The sequence below is a fragment of the Parasteatoda tepidariorum genome, chromosome 2, assembly GCF_982258835.1.
Source record: "Parasteatoda tepidariorum strain Cologne lab strain chromosome 2, Ptep-v5.0, whole genome shotgun sequence".
Lineage (NCBI taxonomy): Eukaryota > Metazoa > Arthropoda > Arachnida > Araneae > Theridiidae > Parasteatoda > Parasteatoda tepidariorum.
The window spans coordinates 48647805-48665909 of record NC_141756.1 but is presented as its reverse complement, the minus strand read 5'-3'; the positions used below and the strand labels follow the sequence as shown (position 1 = coordinate 48665909).

At 28.9% G+C, this 18105-nt stretch overlaps 2 protein-coding genes across 2 annotated transcripts; one reads left to right on the top strand and one right to left on the bottom strand.

The window, feature by feature from the left end:
- Positions 1-1581: 1581 nt before the first annotated feature.
- Positions 1582-4757, bottom strand: LOC147815753 (uncharacterized). Its single transcript, XM_087156568.1, has 2 exons — positions 4574-4757; positions 1582-2105 (listed from the first exon to the last, which is right to left on the bottom strand). The coding sequence occupies exons 1-2, from the start codon at positions 4755-4757 to the stop codon at positions 1582-1584; spliced, it is 708 nt and encodes a 235-aa protein (XP_087012694.1).
- A 974-nt stretch (positions 4758-5731) lies between these two features.
- LOC147815752 (uncharacterized) lies at positions 5732-18039 on the top strand. Its single transcript, XM_087157282.1, has 5 exons — positions 5732-5859; positions 7968-8058; positions 9148-9269; positions 10809-10972; positions 17796-18039. The coding sequence occupies exons 1-5, from the start codon at positions 5776-5778 to the stop codon at positions 17926-17928; spliced, it is 594 nt and encodes a 197-aa protein (XP_087013408.1). The 5' UTR covers positions 5732-5775; the 3' UTR covers positions 17929-18039.
- Positions 18040-18105: the final 66 nt, after the last annotated feature.

Genomic DNA, 18105 nt, shown 5'->3' with positions numbered 1-18105 from the left:
TTATTCAAATCGTACAGAAACTTAAGATTTATCTTACTTACCGAAGTCATTTTCAGGACCAGAAGCAAAATTAACCTTACCAGCCGACATCCAACGTAGAACTAACTGACCTCTGAAGTTACATATACTGTTGAACATTTAAAAATAACGCTATAATTTAAACCAATCAGAATCACGATTGGCTTTCAACATCGCCCAGATTGGCGATCAACCGCGATCACAACTTGGCGAGAATCAAGGGACACCCTCAAATATAATCTACCCATTGTCAGAGATAATGACGCATATTAACCGGAAGATTTAGTGAAAAGTCCATTATGTTCTTTTTCAAATGATCATGTCATTCAAAAGTCTGGTAGGGGTATTCGTACCTGCTATGCTAATTATTTTATGTGCCTTGCCATGGCAATTGTCAAAAATATGTACATTTATGTATTTCGTATGGCTATCTGTATATTAAAAGGTTTCAATCACAAATTTTTCTTTCCATTTGCAGAAATATTATAAAATCTTAATTTTTATTTATTAATTTTTTCTGTCTGTCCAGAAACAAACTTATGTATGCATACATTTTTTAAAAATCGAATTAAAATATTAGTTTCATTTAGAATAATCACTTTAGATGATTGTTTAAATGAGTTTAAACAAACTTGTCTTTTGAAGCCTTTTTATCATGTTTCAAAAAATATTTAAGTTGAATCAGGGAACAGACTTCTTATTATTCAATCAATATATTATATTTCAATCAGAAATCAGTAGTTAGATCGAGTTCTGTTTGAAATACATAAGGGTCTTTATTTTCCTTTTTATCAATCCATTACTATTATAAGAGTATCTTTTCATTAAAGCATAAAATGGATTTATAAAAATTTTCGATAAAACTTTTACTATTGTTTACGTCTTTCAACCTCATTACAATGTAAAAAATGCAACATCATGAAATTAAAAATATATAACCAGACATAAGAAGAAATTAGATAAAACTTTTATTTCTTTGTTTATTTTCAGAACTTAATTTTTTTTCCTTTAAATACATGAAAAATAAAAGAGAGTTATTTTTAAATTCAAAAGTATAATATGTAAAATTTAAAAAGAAAAATGTATTTTTTTTTAATAATTTTTTTTCTAATTATAAGGAAATAAATTGAATACATACATATATTGGATATAAAAAAAAAAAAAAATGCTTATATATATATATATATATATATATATATATATATATATATATATATATATATATATATATATATATATATATATATATATATATATATATATATATATATATATTCACAATATCAGGATTTTCAAACATCATGCAGAAATAGCAAAAACTATTAAAAGAAAACAATCGAAACGCTGCTTCTAATTTTTCTTATCTCAATAATATACCCGTATGTCTGTGATATAATGTTTGAAAAAGTTATTCGGAAAAACAATGGCATCGTCATGTATCGGCGAAAAAGGTATCGGTAAAGGCGGAACAAATATCTTGGTAAGCATATTTTGTCGGATTATGAAGAACTATGGATGATTGTGAATTACTATGGAGAATTAAAGTGGATCACAGCTTTCTATTTATACTGGTTGAGATCTTTTAGCTTTAATGTTCATGATTAATGTTAGAACAGCCATGTGCAGTTCAATTTTTTCATTCTCACTCATGTCTGTGACGTATTCTTCAAATGAAGAAAAAAATGTACTAGGGGGCTTCTCCAACCGAGGCCGTTTCAGTTCCTTAATGATCTCTTTCTCGAGATCATTCAAGTTCTGTTGAGAGCGTATGCGTTTTTTACACGTTTTAGTAGAGGTCTCACCAGAGGCACTACCTGACTCACTGCAGATCATTTCTAGTGGATCATTTCCAGTGGTTGGTGCGTGATCCTTTTCCGTCGGATTAACAACACTCTCACAGATAGCTGATGTTGCCAATTCATCTACAATTCTGCTAGATTGGGTGCTGCTGTTTTCTTGACCAGCTAAAAGAAATTGCAAATGCGCATGGTACAAGTATTCTTTTTTGGATGACTGGCCACTTTTGTTTTTTAAACTTCTCATAAAAGCATCCCTGATGTTACACCATTTACTCTTTATTTTTTCAACTAAAATGTAGATAAAAAAATAGCATATAAGTTAAAATTGAAAAACTAGCATGTAAGAAAAAGAGAACTTTAGGTGAGTGAGAAAATATTTCATACTCACACTACTAATAATACATTTTCAAAAGCAGTAAGAAATATACAATTCGAAGTTAGTTTACTCGAAGCTTGTAATATTGAAGTAGGACGTTATGAAGGAAACAAGAAAGCATTTCTTTTTCATATGGGCAACAACTACCAACCTTTATAACCTTTGCAGAAAATTTTTTATGGCGGCAAAAAAATAATAAAACAATTAAAGCAAACGATAAACTCATTTTTCCATCATTGAAAAACATCTTTACTATTAAAATCTGAAATGTCATGGTATTCAAAAAATTTTAAAATCATTTCTTATCAGAGATCAGATGGACTCAATCTGAACCAAATGTAAGCTAATTTACTGAAAAAAAGCCTTCTGGCTTGGGCGTGCTCCGACGCAAGGTAAAATTTCAACTATTCAACTTTTTGTACTTTTAAGAAAATGTTTGGTTTCAATTTAGAAATTATGAGTTAAAAAAATTACTGCAATTGCCTAACTTTGCAACCACAGAAATTAAACATTAAAGATATATCACCGGCTCAGACATTTAAAAGCTAGATCAGTGGTTTCCAACTGACGGCCCGCGAAGCGTTTTTTTGTGGCCCGCGAACTAAAATATATTAGTTGTCATTTTTTTGCAGACAATTTTCGCAAAAAATCTGTATGGGTTTAAAATACTTTTCTCGTTAATAAAAACCTAATTTCTTCGTGAATAATTTCTTCTGTGAAATTTAACATATCAACGGTGCAAAATTTTTTTTCCTCAGGTTTTGCATCCAAGAAAATATTTATTCAATTACAAAAAAATCGTGTATGTTGCTCTTTTTGTGAATTTTTTTGTATTTTGTGAATTTAATTTAGCATGTGTGCATCAGAAATTTTCTCAAAGAAATTCTCCGATTTAACTTTTTGAAACCACTCATTTTGGACGAAAATATTGACGCACACATTTGTAAATTTTAAATTTAAAATGTAAATATCTATTCTCTGGTTGTTGCAGCAGACAAACCTCAATTTTCTTATTGAACATTTTGTGTGCTACTATGTAAGTTTAAAAACCAATCTTTTTAAAGTTTTATATCTTAACAAATAGATATCTGTCGCACATTAATTGTTTAATACATAGATGCACATTAAAGTTATTGTAGCCCGAATTTTTTAACAGGCAATCAAATATTTTTAAAAATATACTTCTTATCTTAATTTGTAATTCAATACTTTTGTTTTGTACAACTTGGTAAAAATCTGACAGTAATATTTAATGTTCCTTCAAACATAAAATAGTCCTACATAAAATTTTGATAAAGTTGCAGCCCGCCATTTGATTTGTGTTTTTAATTGTGGCCCCCGGCCACAACTTACATGAGTAAGTTGGAAACCACTGAGCTAGATTGAACCTATCTATACTGCTTATTCGTGAGCTCTTCTTTTACATAACTAAACCACTTGACTGAGCTTGGGCACACAAATCGGAAATGATAAACTATTCTGACAATGTATAGTTAGCTGATCATATAATTACTATTTTTCTACTCACATTGTATAGGTACTTACAACATACATAAATCAAAATAGCAATCTTTGCTTTTTTATTTGGGCAATATATTGGGTGATAAAATATTATTGACTAAATGAGGGAAAGATTTCCCTCCCAAGACACTACAGTCTTGTTTATTAAAAGACATCAGTCCTTAATATAGGATAAACTGACAGGAAAATAAATTAAGCTCAACTCCATGATCAAAATTATACTAGTATCTCTATTTTACGCAATGATAGGGGATATTATCATATCACCTATCATTGCGTAAAATAGAGATAGTATAATACTGCAACAAATCGCCAACTGCATTCGCCAAGGTGCCAAATGTATTTTAAACGTATAATTAAAAAAAAAAAAACATGTAGATGTTTACCCGGTGGTGGCTACGAGTTACACGTTTTGAGCTGGTCCCTTTCTGTCATGTTTTTTTTTTTAAGTTTCTCGCGGGCCACTGCCCGGAAGTTACTTAGACTTGGCGATTAATCTGCCACAGACCAGGATACAGAAATCTCCCTCAATGATAAATGAATAGACAGAAATGACGTTATTTAATGCACGAAAAAGCACTTTTTAAGAAGAAAATAAAATTACAGATTACTTCTTTTGCATTATGTTAACTATATTAAATAAAAATACCCTCTGGCATTAACATAAATTAAAGTTAAAATCGGACGCATGCACTATGCGAAACTATTATATTTCATATCTATTATAAACAGTACAAACAAATTTGTAAGTGTTTTAGCTAAAAAATAATTTTTGCGCTTTCAAATGACATCACTCTCATTTTTATACAATTTCATAGCATTCAGTTTTATCGTATATTATTAAAAATATTATATTTACCTGTTTCTTTTTTCAGTAGCTTTGTTTTTTCTTCATACTCTTCATCTAAGAATTTGCTGATTTCGTCCCATGCATTTTCTCGTATAATTTTGTTTCTATATAACTCACTTCGTTTATTCCATAAACATTCCTTAGCTTCTACGAGCTCACAGAGCAAAATGACATCAAATTTTACATTTGACATGATCAAATAAATGACTAAATTAATTAAAATAATGATATCAAAAGAGGAGATAGAACTGGAAAGATACACAAAATCAGCCCGATTTGAGGAGAAACGTGATTGCTTAACCGACATTTGATTCCGACAAACGATATCGCCTTGTCGGATGCGACGTAATCGTTATCTTATCGGTGAGTGAAAAAGCACTCCGTTGCTGACCATGTATTTTACTTGACTCTATGTCGTTCGCCGACAATCGGATCCGTTTTGTCGGTATCGTGTCGGAAAAAGCGCCCTAATGACAACCAAACCAATATGAAAATTAATGTGGGAAAACTGGATCCTACCGTGTGATTTTCCAGACTATAAAAATGTATTGACAATATTGTAAAACTGCGATAGATTTTTATACATAGTAAGAAATTATAGTTGCAGAATTAGGAAGTAAGCAATTTATATGTGAAGTGTTTATAAGCAACTATTTATATGTGAATGCAATTTATATATGAAGTGTTTATAAGCAACTGAAATATATTAATGACTGCTCGATGAAATAATTTTTTAACAATAATTTTTTTATTAATGTTAACCGCTTGAACGTGTAATCAGACTTTTTCAAACTATAAGCTAATAACTTTCCCTCGTCAAAAAATTAATTTATTCTGTGTAAGTAATTAAAAATTATACGAGTTATAATATCTCTGCAACTTCTGCGTTTCTTTTTAGTGTTTTAAGACTATCTATTGGCATTCAAATATAATGCAATGGGCATCACGTGATATTTGAATTAATAAGTTTAATCCAATATTTCCATTACTCTTATTCGAAAAATTGTTTTTTCGTTGTAGAAGACTTCTGTGATTTTATATAGTTACTCGAAAAATTTTACAAATTTTGTCGTAATGATTCCTTTAAGTTAATAGTTTTTTTGAAAGCAGTGAAAGTTTTACTATGATGAAATGTATAGATGAATGGATGTAAACAAATGGATAAAATGTATTTCTTTAAAATTTAATATTCATATTTTTTGTAGAGTTTGATGCGTTCCAACCGATCTAAGACCTTAATTAAGCCAAAACTTTTGGTAAACGATGTTGCAAAATTTATTGAAGAGATGAGAGAAGTGAGTAGTGAAGTTAATCCTTTTTTTATCCTTTTTTTTAAAAAAATAAATCCCTTTTTTTAAAGTTAATCCTTTTTCTTCGTGAAATAATTCCACTTTTCGACCAGTATATCGTCTAGAACTTTGCCAAAATTGAGATGAGAGACGGAAAATGACTCGTAGTAAAATTTTGTTTGTTTTTTGACGATTCAAAATTAAAAAATTTTCAATTAAAGTACCATAAAAGTTTTATTGTATTGACATTTAGTTTATAATCTGTTCGGATTTAAGCTTAATTAGGTATTTTTTCGTTAGCCAGGTGCAAGCGAAAATCACAAAAAATGTAGACTATCGGTAACTTAATTTATTTTATTTATTTTTTATACGCATAAAAATTAAATAAATTAAAAAAATTAACTCAAAAAAAAAAGAATCTTCTTAGTTTATTAATAATCAGATAATGTGATTTTTCTGTCTTATAAACTTTCTAAATGTTTAAGAAGAATCTTGCCTTTTAGAGAAAAAGTTTCTTCTCGCTTTCATCTTTGAAATGGGGTCAAACACTATGCTTTTGAGTAATAAATATTACTAAAAAAATGGACATAATTAAATTTTTACCTCGTTGAAAACGTGATCTAATATGTAATGACGCAATGAGAACTTAAACCTTTATTTCGTAAATTTTCATTTTGAAGCTTTTATTTAGGATATGATTATTTAAAATGTAAATTTTTTTGTGAATAAAAATTGCGGTAGGATAAATAAAAATTTGTTTCCCAACACTACATCTAGGCGAGCGTGCAGTAGCAAATTTGGAAATTCATGCTAACATGCATGACATATATGTATGCATATTAAGGAAATATTTATATATATTTTAATGAGATATTTTTTTAAAATATTCAGCACAATTTCCAGTGTCTTTTATATTGTAGTTGTAATTAAAAGTAATATAAATTATGAATAAAATTTTAATGCTGGCTACAGCAACAATATGATCATAAGTTAAATTTTTATCATAATTCCTCTCTTAACACGTTGAATGCCATAGGGGTCACAGGTGAACGGCACTGAGTTTGTTCGTAGCTCCACGGGGGTCACTGGTGACCGGCGAAGCCAATATTGTTAGAAACACATAATTCGAGTAAATTTTTAATTTTTTTAATATTATTATCGTTACTAAAATGGTTTGAAGAAATTAATGCAATATATAACACACAAAAATAGTTTTATTCATATACACAGAGATGCCAACTTGCTCCGGACAGCGAATACATATTTTCAAGTGGTAGTTTATTAATTGTGATTCTTGGTTTAATAAATTCAATTCAGTAGATTTTTATCCACCACTATTTCTAAACAATTCGTATGCTTATATAATTAAATTTTTCAGATATGTCATGCAAAAACCTTTAAAAAAACCAGCAAAATCTGCCTAATATTTGCAAATTTAATTTGTAGTTGTTTACAGTTTAGCCAGACGCGTAAACTATGTAAAATTAGCATGGCATTCAACGTGTTAAACAGTCTTCTCTCGTAACAGTTCCTCTTTGAAGCATCACCGAAGATCCTAATTTTATGAAATGAACTTTGGAACGATTTTGTTTTGTACTAAGGCCAGGCAATGTTTTAGGTTGTAATGTTGAAGAATTATATGAGCGCAGTAATTCTCATAACTACGAAGACTATGTTGTTCTTCTCTTCAACCACATAGTATACAGCGCCTCCCCCGCGCCAAAAAAAAGAATCGGTCAAATAAATTGCAATTAGAGTAGCTGATTGTTGAAAAAAAAAAGCGAAATGCGATTTCATAAAATGACAACATAAAATAGCGGATTTTTTTACTCATTCATATAGAATGACAAATTATTAACTTTTATTTTTTAAAACAGTTTCTACCATAACCATAACCATAGCCATAAACTTATAGCCAGTTATAGTCATGAACGTCGATCTATTGCGATTAATTTTTCTGAAATGTACTTAATTTTAATTATATAAAAATATTTATTTGACACGTAAACTAAATTTTTAAGAAATGTTTTTTTTTTAAAGTTTACAAAAATTTTTACCCTTATTACCCGACTAAAAGTTATCGTGACACATTGTATCTTTATGCATTTTTTTAGAAAATTACCCAAGATAACTTACAAGTGCGTGTCATTCCGAGTCATTCGTCTTGCAGGTTTGAGTTGCCAATCGACATGACAAGACTGGCAAGTGAGTTTTTATAGAAACTATTTCAATCTTTTCATGTAATTACAGTTTTTAATAGTAAATATCTCGATGACTTCAAGCCGTTTACTAACTGAAGGATATTTGAGTTGTCAGTCATTAAAAGCCTAGATTTAATCTTAGGGGGAACTTGTAGAAGGGCTTTAGTTAGAAAAGTATATGCCAATAAAAAAACTATGCAAATCAATTTCTGAGCTAAAATTGTTCATGCACACTTATCCAAGTAAAATCCTATTTAAAATTGTTTCTTTGGTGTTATTCAATGATAAATTATTCAATAAAAAGGCAAAATGACACATTACTAAAATTTTTATGAAACTGCATTGAATCGAATTCTGAGCTAAATTCAGCACAAAAGAATCATGTCAAAAATTGTCCATTTCCCCAAGCAAAATCGTTTTCAAATTATCCTTTGGAAGTTATTCGATGGAAAAGCATAATATATCACACAGCTGAAACTGTTATGAAACTGCACTTTTTATTAAATTTCTTTGCTGATCTTGCGCTTTTTTACAGACTTTGCTAAAAAAGAAAAGATATTAGTTCACAATTTTAAATTATAAAATGACTCTTTATGTTAAAAAATTGTAAAAGCCACTTATGCTTTTTGAATGTTCATCTTTACGTTACATTTTGTTCTCCTGAGCAAAAACCATGATAGCTATAAAAACGTGAAAAGGTATACCGAAAAATGTAATCAGGGAACGATGGAATAAAAAAGCTTAACATTTGATCATTATTTACCATTTAACTCCAAAATTATTGATTGAGTTATTTAATATTGGAGTAAATAAAAAGCTAATATACTTTTGAAGTTTAGTATGTGGAAGAGAATACAGTTTCATGCTTTTTACATTGCATATGTGCATTTGCTTTTAACAAAAGCACACTATAACGTCAGTTACATCAGCTATTCTGATCGTCGCTATAACGTATTTTTATTGTATTTTCATGTTTTGTGTTTCAGTGATGAACAAATAATTTAGATGCATTGATTTTCTTTATTCATATTAACTTCTGTTTTCAAAATGTCTATAATCTTTTGATCTTGATGGTTTAAAGTTTGTTTCGCAGATATGACTCCTATTCAGTATTTATCGAAATATTGTCGAGTTCAGGATTCAAGAAAAGTTATGTATGAGTCTCAATTTCAGAAATATCTTAAAGAGAGAGAAAAGGATGATTTATTTTTATCCGTAAGTTTAGAAATTTTCATAAATTTTTGAAATTCTTGTCATCATTATAATTTTTTCTGTCAAAATAAATAATTCATATAGTACGCAGCATATGTTATATATATATATATATATATATATATATATATATATATATATATATATATATATATATATATATATATATATATATATATATATATATATATATATATATATATGCTAGAAAACGACTTCCCTGGAAGCAATTGCATGTCATAAATATGAACGAAAATACTTATTGGCATATTTTTTCCTTGAACTTATTTGCTTTAAAATTTAAACATTGGTCGTTTTTGCTTTAAGCCGAAGAAATATGGGAGACAGATCACATTTTAAAGACGCACAATAAGAGCAAAAGTGGAGTTTTTTTTATATTACACAAGGAAAGTGCGAATTTTTAGCAAAACTCTATCACGCGGAGGCAAATTGGGTTCCATATTTGAATCAAGAGGTTCCTTGTTTTCTGAGTTGCAATCAAAATTACAAAGATAAAGAGATAAACTTTACCTAACTTCAAACATAGGCTATTAATCACCATTTTTCAAGAAATGATAATTACCATAAAGCTTCTAAAAAGTAGTCTTCGCAGACTACTTAAAATGTAAACTAGTTACTACTTTTCCAAATATTTATATGAAACATGTAAGAACAAGAAAAATAGTTTTAATGGAAATTTTTTAAAAAGCCTAAACCGATTCACTTAAGTAATTTAAGCAGTCTTTTTTCAGTTTTTTCAGTAAGTTTTTAAGCAGTCTTTGTCAACTTTAAATAGACTGTTGATAGTCGGTTACGGTGACTTATTATAAATACCCATCTGTGACAGTCCAGTCTAGAATTTTATAAAAAATTTATATGTCTAGAGTGATTTCTTAAAAAGAAAGCGATATAGTTTCAATTTATTTATGGAGTTTCGGTAAAAAAACTTTTTACACCCATAGTAAGATTTTTTTTTTACTCTATATATTTCAAAAAAACACATCATGTTACAAATGCTCTAAATCGTAAATGTATCCAAAAAAAAAAAAAAAAGGATTTATTTCAAAGAATTGTAACGTTAAGGAAAAATTTTAATGATATTTACTTAAAAAAGTGTTTTTATTAATTTCTTAATAAATTTTTAATGCATTTCATAGGTTATTACTTGAAAAATTAATTTGTATTATTTTTAATAAATTAGTGCATTTTTTTAGTTGGTGTTGTAAAGAGTTAGTTAATTATAGTTTAGTCCTTATACTTAGATTGTTTTTGTCAACACTGTCACTTAGCACAGTTGAGTACTTGCAACTCGAGAAGAGTGATCATGCCTAACCTTGTGAATTAAACCAGATTTAATTCGATACCTGTAAGCGACGTCACGCGTATGTGTCGAAGTTTATTGGCTTCTGAATCGACAAATGCCAGAATATACTTATGATGACATTACTTACTGGTCTCTAGTTGTTTCTTAAAGTTATTGTAACTCAGTATTTTTGTTCACTTAAGAATTTATTAAAGTAACTTCAAAATTTGATATTTTAGGACACTCGTAAGATATATGAAGAATTGTTTCACGAGGAATCTCTGGCTGACGAGATGTTGCATTTGAAAAGAATGCTTGACATGGACATTACCAAAGAGCTTAATTTGGAGCTTTTCACAGTTATCTCTTGTTTGATGGAGAGAATTATTGTCAAAAGCAAAGGGTAAATAAAATGAACTGAGCACAGTTTCAATGATATGCGAGGGTGTTCGGTAACTACCGCCTTAATATATAATTTTGATGTTATGTGTTGCGTGCAAAATGAAAACGGAACATCTTAATAACTTTTGATCCATTGACAAAATCACTTAAAAGGCATAATCTTAACGCTGTTTTTCAAAGTTCTGTCGCCAAGGAAAATAAAAAAGCAATAGTTTTATATATATATATATATATATATATATATATATATATATATATATATATATATATATATATATATATATATATATATATATATATATATATATATATATATATATATATATGTAACATAAAAAGCTTCTATTAATCTTTTTACGTTAGTTTCTTTGCTATAAAACAACTCCTACTTTATTACTAATTAATTATTCTATTCCAAATTCTTTCTCACACTTTTAAAAGCCACATCCTGTTCTTAAATCTATTTTTGGCTCAACTATGCATTTAATTAAGAGCAGGACATATCTCCCTATGCTCTGTGTGGGAAAAGCTAGATTTCTTTCATAAACCAATAGTAATCCTTATCACTTCCCTTTCCCCCTCAAATATAACAAAATAGAGGGAAATTCCTTTGCTACTTTCCCTAAGATAAAAACTTAAGCACACAGTTTTTGAGTGTGAGTTTGAGCTCCGCCTTTGCTAGAAAATGTCTTAAATACACTATGTGAACTTAATAAAATATTTTTTGCCTTCCAACTGCTATCTGCGTGGCCTAACATCACTCACCATGACTGCTACCCTTTCAAGCCTAGCAGGATAGATAAATTTTGCAGTTGGTTTGGCACTTTTTTTTTCACTGGCTCCATTAAAAAAAAAATGCTTTTTTCAAATAAGTAAAAAATATATAAATATAAAAGGAAAGAAAATAATCGAATGAAGTTTTAGGAGATGCCGGCGTTGCTCGTGAAACAGATATCCTGACTAAAAGAATGAGAATTTCGGGACTTTCCTTCATAATGGGTCCAGACGTTGCCTCTACACCGTTGTACCGGAATCGCCGTTAAAGAATTGATGTCTTCGCTGTTTTGGTTTCGTTTTCGCCTACCGTATGTTACCATCAACAATTAGCTTCTTGCGGATTTACAGCAAGTGCTTGCTGTGTTGCCCTACTTGCTTGCTGCTTGTCGATCTCATTGAGGATTGATAAAGGTTCAGCATATGATCGAATTGATTTCGTTTTCTGGCGATTTTCTCGAGTGTTCTGTGTTTCCTTGAACGAAATATGACCAAAAATGTGATCTCAAGTGGTAGCTATGATTCCGCTCGCGTGTGCGCGTGATTCATCAAATATTAGAAGTGATTTATTGGTGATTAATTACAGATGTGATTGGTATTTACTCTCAAAAGTTTTAAGTTTTTAAACGTGAATACTTTTGAATCATTTACGCTCATATATTGAAATAGGAACATATAATTTTATGTTTATTGTTCCAAATATTTATTCCGGTAATATTATATTTATCTATTAATATTTATATTTTGATAATAGTTCCATTTATTGATGCTATTATTCAATGGTTTATCATATTATTTATTTAAATTAAATAATGATATTAAAATTTAGTGTTATCACATATTTTTTTTCCACTTATGATTCAGTATGATTATAGTTTTAATTATTATTTAAGGAATCACTTTTTATATTGCATTATATATCACAATGTATATTATATTGATTGTAGAAGTAAAATTTAAATTTTTATTTTATTATGGTGTTTAAAAAAGCAAAATATGTGCTATTCATAAATTTAACTTTTTTTTCTTTTAAATGTTATATTTAGTTAATGAAATTTATTTTGGTTATTTGAATGCCCTTACGGAGTGGCAAAAACTACAAATTTAACATGGATGAAAACGCTAAAAGCAATGCAGAAAATTCTGTAAATGAAGTAAATGATAATTTACAAAAATTAAGTATAGATCAAAATGTACAGGATAAACCAGACATACTAATCTTTGAGCCTGACATTGGTGTTCAATTCACAGCCTGGCTCAAACATTTCGAAAAACTAACTATCGATGCTAAATTAAATGACGATTGGAAATTTCAAAAATTTCAAAAATTCATTAAAGGTTCAGCTTTGAAATTGTATATTAATAACTGCCTTAATTGTAAGACATATCAAGAAATAGTTGAAATTTTTCAAGAACATTATTTTTCACCTCCCTTTGGCTTCAACGATTTTCAAAATTTAAAATTTTCTGGGCAAGCTAAAGACCTAAATTCATATTTTACCGAAAAGGTAGAGTTAGGTCGAAAAATAAATTTAAGTAATGATCATATAATTGAGGGTCTATCTATTGGTTTGCCCCACCAAATCAAAACACTTTTGGTTTTAAAAGAACCTAAAACCCCAATTGAATGGCTCACTATTGTTTCGAAAATAATTCATGATGTACCTACGGTCTTACCCCAAACTGAAACTAAACAAAAATTACCAGAATCCAAATTTAATGGGTATGGACCACAATATCAAGGCTGGGTACCAAGGCGGCCATTCTTTAACAACTCGGGTAATCCAAATTATAATCCTCAACAAAATCAAAATTTTTCCCGGCCTAGTCAAAGTTATAACCTACAATCCCAATTTAGACCTAGAATTCGAAATGAAAAGTTTCATATAAATGAACAACAAACAAGTCATTTCGCCCAAGCTTCCCAGGAGTTGCCTCCTAAGCCATGTAAATACTGTGATAAGCTTGGTATAACCAATGCTTATCATTGGGGCCAAAATTGTATAAACAAACCTAATATTTTTACGGCTGAGAAACAAAATCAGCCTAAACAAGAAAGTGACCAACAACAAAATTGTCAATTAATAGTAACTGGATATGTACAATATAAAAACAAAAACAATATAAGTGACAAAAACCCAATTTTGACAAATAAAACTATCCTGTTAAACATTGATACAGGAAGTACATTAAATATAATTCCGGCTAAGCTTTTTGAAAAACTTAATGTCCTAAAAGAAAGAAAAGACTTTGTTAATGTAAAACAAACAAAAGGTATTTTGCAACTTAACCACACTTGTACTTTAAATTTAAAAATTGGAGATATAGCTAGGTCAGTGGAATTTTATATATTAAATACTGATCTACCTTATGCCATACTGGGTTTAAAGGAATGTAATGGGTTTAAATTAGTGATAGATTGTGTTGAACGAGTTGTAATGCAAAATCAGAGAAAGCTGATAATTTTTTCGGATTATAAAAGCAACTTGTCTTTACATATTTCTCCTGAAATCCAGGTTAATGATTGCAACAAAAATACCAATAAAGAAAATAAAGCCAAGTATAAAAATAAGGAATGTAAAAACAAAAGAATGAATGTTAAATCAATTAAAAATAAACAAAATGAAATGATTATGGAAAATAAAATTTTGGACATGAAAGTAAACAAAAATAAAAATCTAAACAAAGAGAATTTAAAGAAGAATAAAATAAAAAATAGACTTAAAAATAAAGATTTAAATAGCAAAACTGAAAATAATCTTGAGTTTTCAAATGTTCTTGAGACTAAATGTGATAATGGTGCGCAACATTGTCAAAATCATGTTGACGGAATTATGCAAATTCAAGATGATGAAAAAAGTTTCCAACTTCAGGAAATTTTAGAAGATTTTTCAGATATATTTGCTAAAGATAAATATGATGTAGGGACAATAAGAATTGAACCTCAAAGGGTAAGATTAACATCAGACTTACCGGTATCCTTACGAGCATACAAAACTTCCCCAAAACAACAAGAGGAAATAGATACACAAATTGAAGAATTGTTAAAGCATAATATTATTAAAGAAAGCTCTTCTCCCTATTCTGCTCCAGTAACTTTAGTAATTGATCATCACACTCGATATATGTGGTCTTTTGCTTCGAAATCAATAACTACGGAAACCTATGTAAATTATTTGCACCAAATTTTTCAAATTCAAACCCCTAAAAGTATTTTGAGTGATAGAAATGCCGCATTTACTTCTTCCCACTTTAAAAAATTTCTTAAACATAGCAAAATCAAACAATTGTTAACTACAGCCCATAGACCCGAAACTAATGGAAAAGTTGAACGTTTAGGACAAACCATTGTAACACGATTAAAATGCAAAATTAATGATTCTTCTAAAAAAGTTCCTTGGCCTAAATTATTAAAAGAAGTAACCGAAGAATACAATTTAACTCCACATTCAGTAACTAAATTCCCACCAGCTTTTTTAATGTTTGGCACAGTCCCATTTAATCATCCTTTATCCGAAGAAATTTATCCACCAGTAGAAGAAGCAAGAAAAATTGCAGTTGAAAGAACTAAACAATATCATGAGAAAAATAAAATTTATTATGATGCAAGATTTACTCATATTGAATTTTCCCCTAATGATACTGTAATGTATGAAGATTTTAAATACCCCAATACTAGGAAACTTACCCCAACTTTTTCCGGTCCATATATAATTCTTGAAAAAATTTCTGATGTTAATTACAAAATAAATAAAAAGAATATTCATGATAAAGAAAATACAGAAATAGTTCATATATCAAAATTGCGAAGGTACCACCCACCTGACAAACTGAAATTATGTCACGAATAAAAAACCAGTAATAGTTTAAATAATAGAATTAATTATATTTTATATTGAATTTAATGATTTTTCATTGTTGAAATAAAATTAAAAACACCGAATATGACGACAATACGCATAGTTCAATGGAACATGCGGTCCCCTTTTTTCTGGAAGATCCGACCTTTCAAATTTTTTCTTCAAGTTCAACGTTTACCCAATCTAGTAGGATATGGGGCGATGGTAGTTTTTCTCTGTGGTGAAAACCAAAAAAATAAATACTTATGCATCTTGTTGAAACTAGGATCTTCCAGCACATCATTGTTGGGACTAGGGACTGTTTTCCTCCTTTTGGGGAATACAGCCCCTAATCCAACAAAACAATTTCCCCTAATAACACTGAAGTCTTAAACTTCAGATTAAAGACCAAGTGTCAAACTTTTTATTATCTCATTGAAATAAAAATACTGAAGTCTTAAACTTCAGATTAAAGACCATTGTGTCAAAAAATTTTTTAAATTTTATATTGAAAATTTTTTTTGATAAAAAGTGTCAATTTGTATTTTTATATCTCATATCACTTGCATTTTCATATTTTTGTATCTTTCTTGTTATTGAATATGAATATTTACATCTTTTAGGAAATTTTTATAGATTTTCTTGTCTTAAGTGAAAAGTTTATTTTAATTGTGTTAGTATGAGGAATAACTTAATTTACTGTGATTATAAAGAAGGACTGAAAAAACTTAATCACAAAAAATTTTTGAAAATGGAGATCTAACACTTCATTTCGATAGTAGCGCTACTTCAAATTTTTTTTTCTTCCTCTAACACTGCATGAAAATTTTTTTTACATAGTGTGCAAATGTGTTTTTTTTCATTATAATTCATGTTACTTTATATCTTGTTGATTTTACAAATATTATTATTATTATTTTAATTGTGTCATCATAAGGAAAGTTTTGCAAAGGGATAATTTTAAAAAATTTTTTGATGTTAGTTAAAATTTTTCGGCGAGGGGGGATGTAACATAAAAAGCTTCTATTAATCTTTTTACGTTAGTTTCTTTGCTATAAAACAACTCCTACTTTATTACTAATTAATTATTCTATTCCAAATTCTTTCTCACACTTTTAAAAGCCACATCCTGTTCTTAAATCTATTTTTGGCTCAACTATGCATTTAATTAAGAGCAGGACATATCTCCCTATGCTCTGTGTGGGAAAAGCTAGATTTCTTTCATAAACCAATAGTAATCCTTATCACTTCCCTTTTCCCCTCAAATATAACAAAATAGAGGGAAATTCCTTTGCTACTTTCCCTAAGATAAAAACTTAAGCACACAGTTTTTGAGTGTGAGTTTGAGCTCCGCCTTTGCTAGAAAATGTCTTAAATACACTATGTGAACTTAATAAAATATTTTTTGCCTTCCAACTGCTATCTGCGTGGCCTAACATCACTCACCATGACTGCTACCCTTTCATATATATATATATATATATATATATATATATATATATATATATATATATATATATATATATATATATATATATATATATATATATATATATATATATATATATATATATATATATATATATATAATATATATGGTGGCAACTGAACATTCTTTCCTTGTCGAAATCTCTGGTGTATTCAAAAGATCACAAGTGCTGTCTCCTGCATCGAATATTAGAAAAGCGCTTATCTGACTCAAGCGCCATTCGATAATGCCCAAAATTCTTCTAACTTGAATGAGCATTAGACAAAACGCTGCTATTAAAATTTGAGCAATCTAGCGAATCGGAAAATGGTAGAAATTTCGCTTAACGATAAACCAATTGAAGATAAAATGGCTATAGAAATTATAGTAGTCGAAAAACGTATGAAACTTGTATTGTCATCCAGCACAGAGATTCATTCCAGTTTTAATAACTCTAACTAATGGCTTAACAATAAAATATTTCGACGTCAATATTTTGATTAATTCTGCTTGTAGTAGTTAGCAACTAATTGAAACTTGAATTTTTATCATACATGCAGCTGTAGAGCTTTGAGAACTCTAGCTCGTCGAAAGCGGAAAAAGTCGAAAAGTAAAATAGTCGAAATTTCGATTGCAAGAATAATCCTCCACAGACTCGAGAGTGGAAAAAGGAAACAAAATTACAACTTAGAAATAAGATGGTAATTCAATATTTAGTATATTATATTTTATTTGTTTTTAAGGTGGACACCACATCAAGACGCACAAAGAAATGTTTTTGAGGCAGCTAATTTTTGTTCCCTGAATGGAAAAATGCATGGTACGGAAGTTAAACCATCTCTCCGAAATCTTCTTGAATTCATAAGAAGTGCTTAAAATTGGACAATTGAAAAAAGAGTTATTTCAAGAAGTAAACAAGAATCGAGAATACATTATGTTGGGTTTAGTCTCTGTAGAAACGATGAATTAATAATAAATAAAAAAAAATACACAACTCTTCTTTGTTGTTGAATTTTGAATTTTGTTTGTTATTACTTCATTAAAGGATGTCAG

Coding starts and splice junctions, on each gene's coding strand:
- LOC147815753 (XM_087156568.1), bottom strand. CDS start 4,757: ATGTCAAATGTAAAATTTGATGTCATTTTGCTCTGTGAGCTCGTAGAA. Junction 2,106..4,573: donor GCTACTGAAAAAAGAAACAG/GTAAATATAATA, acceptor TCTACATTTTAG/TTGAAAAAATAAAGAGTAAA.
- LOC147815752 (XM_087157282.1), top strand. CDS start 5,776: ATGCGTTCCAACCGATCTAAGACCTTAATTAAGCCAAAACTTTTGGTA. Junction 5,860..7,967: donor TTATTGAAGAGATGAGAGAA/GTGAGTAGTGAA, acceptor GCATTTTTTTAG/AAAATTACCCAAGATAACTT. Junction 10,973..17,795: donor ATTATTGTCAAAAGCAAAGG/GTAAATAAAATG, acceptor TTTGTTTTTAAG/GTGGACACCACATCAAGACG.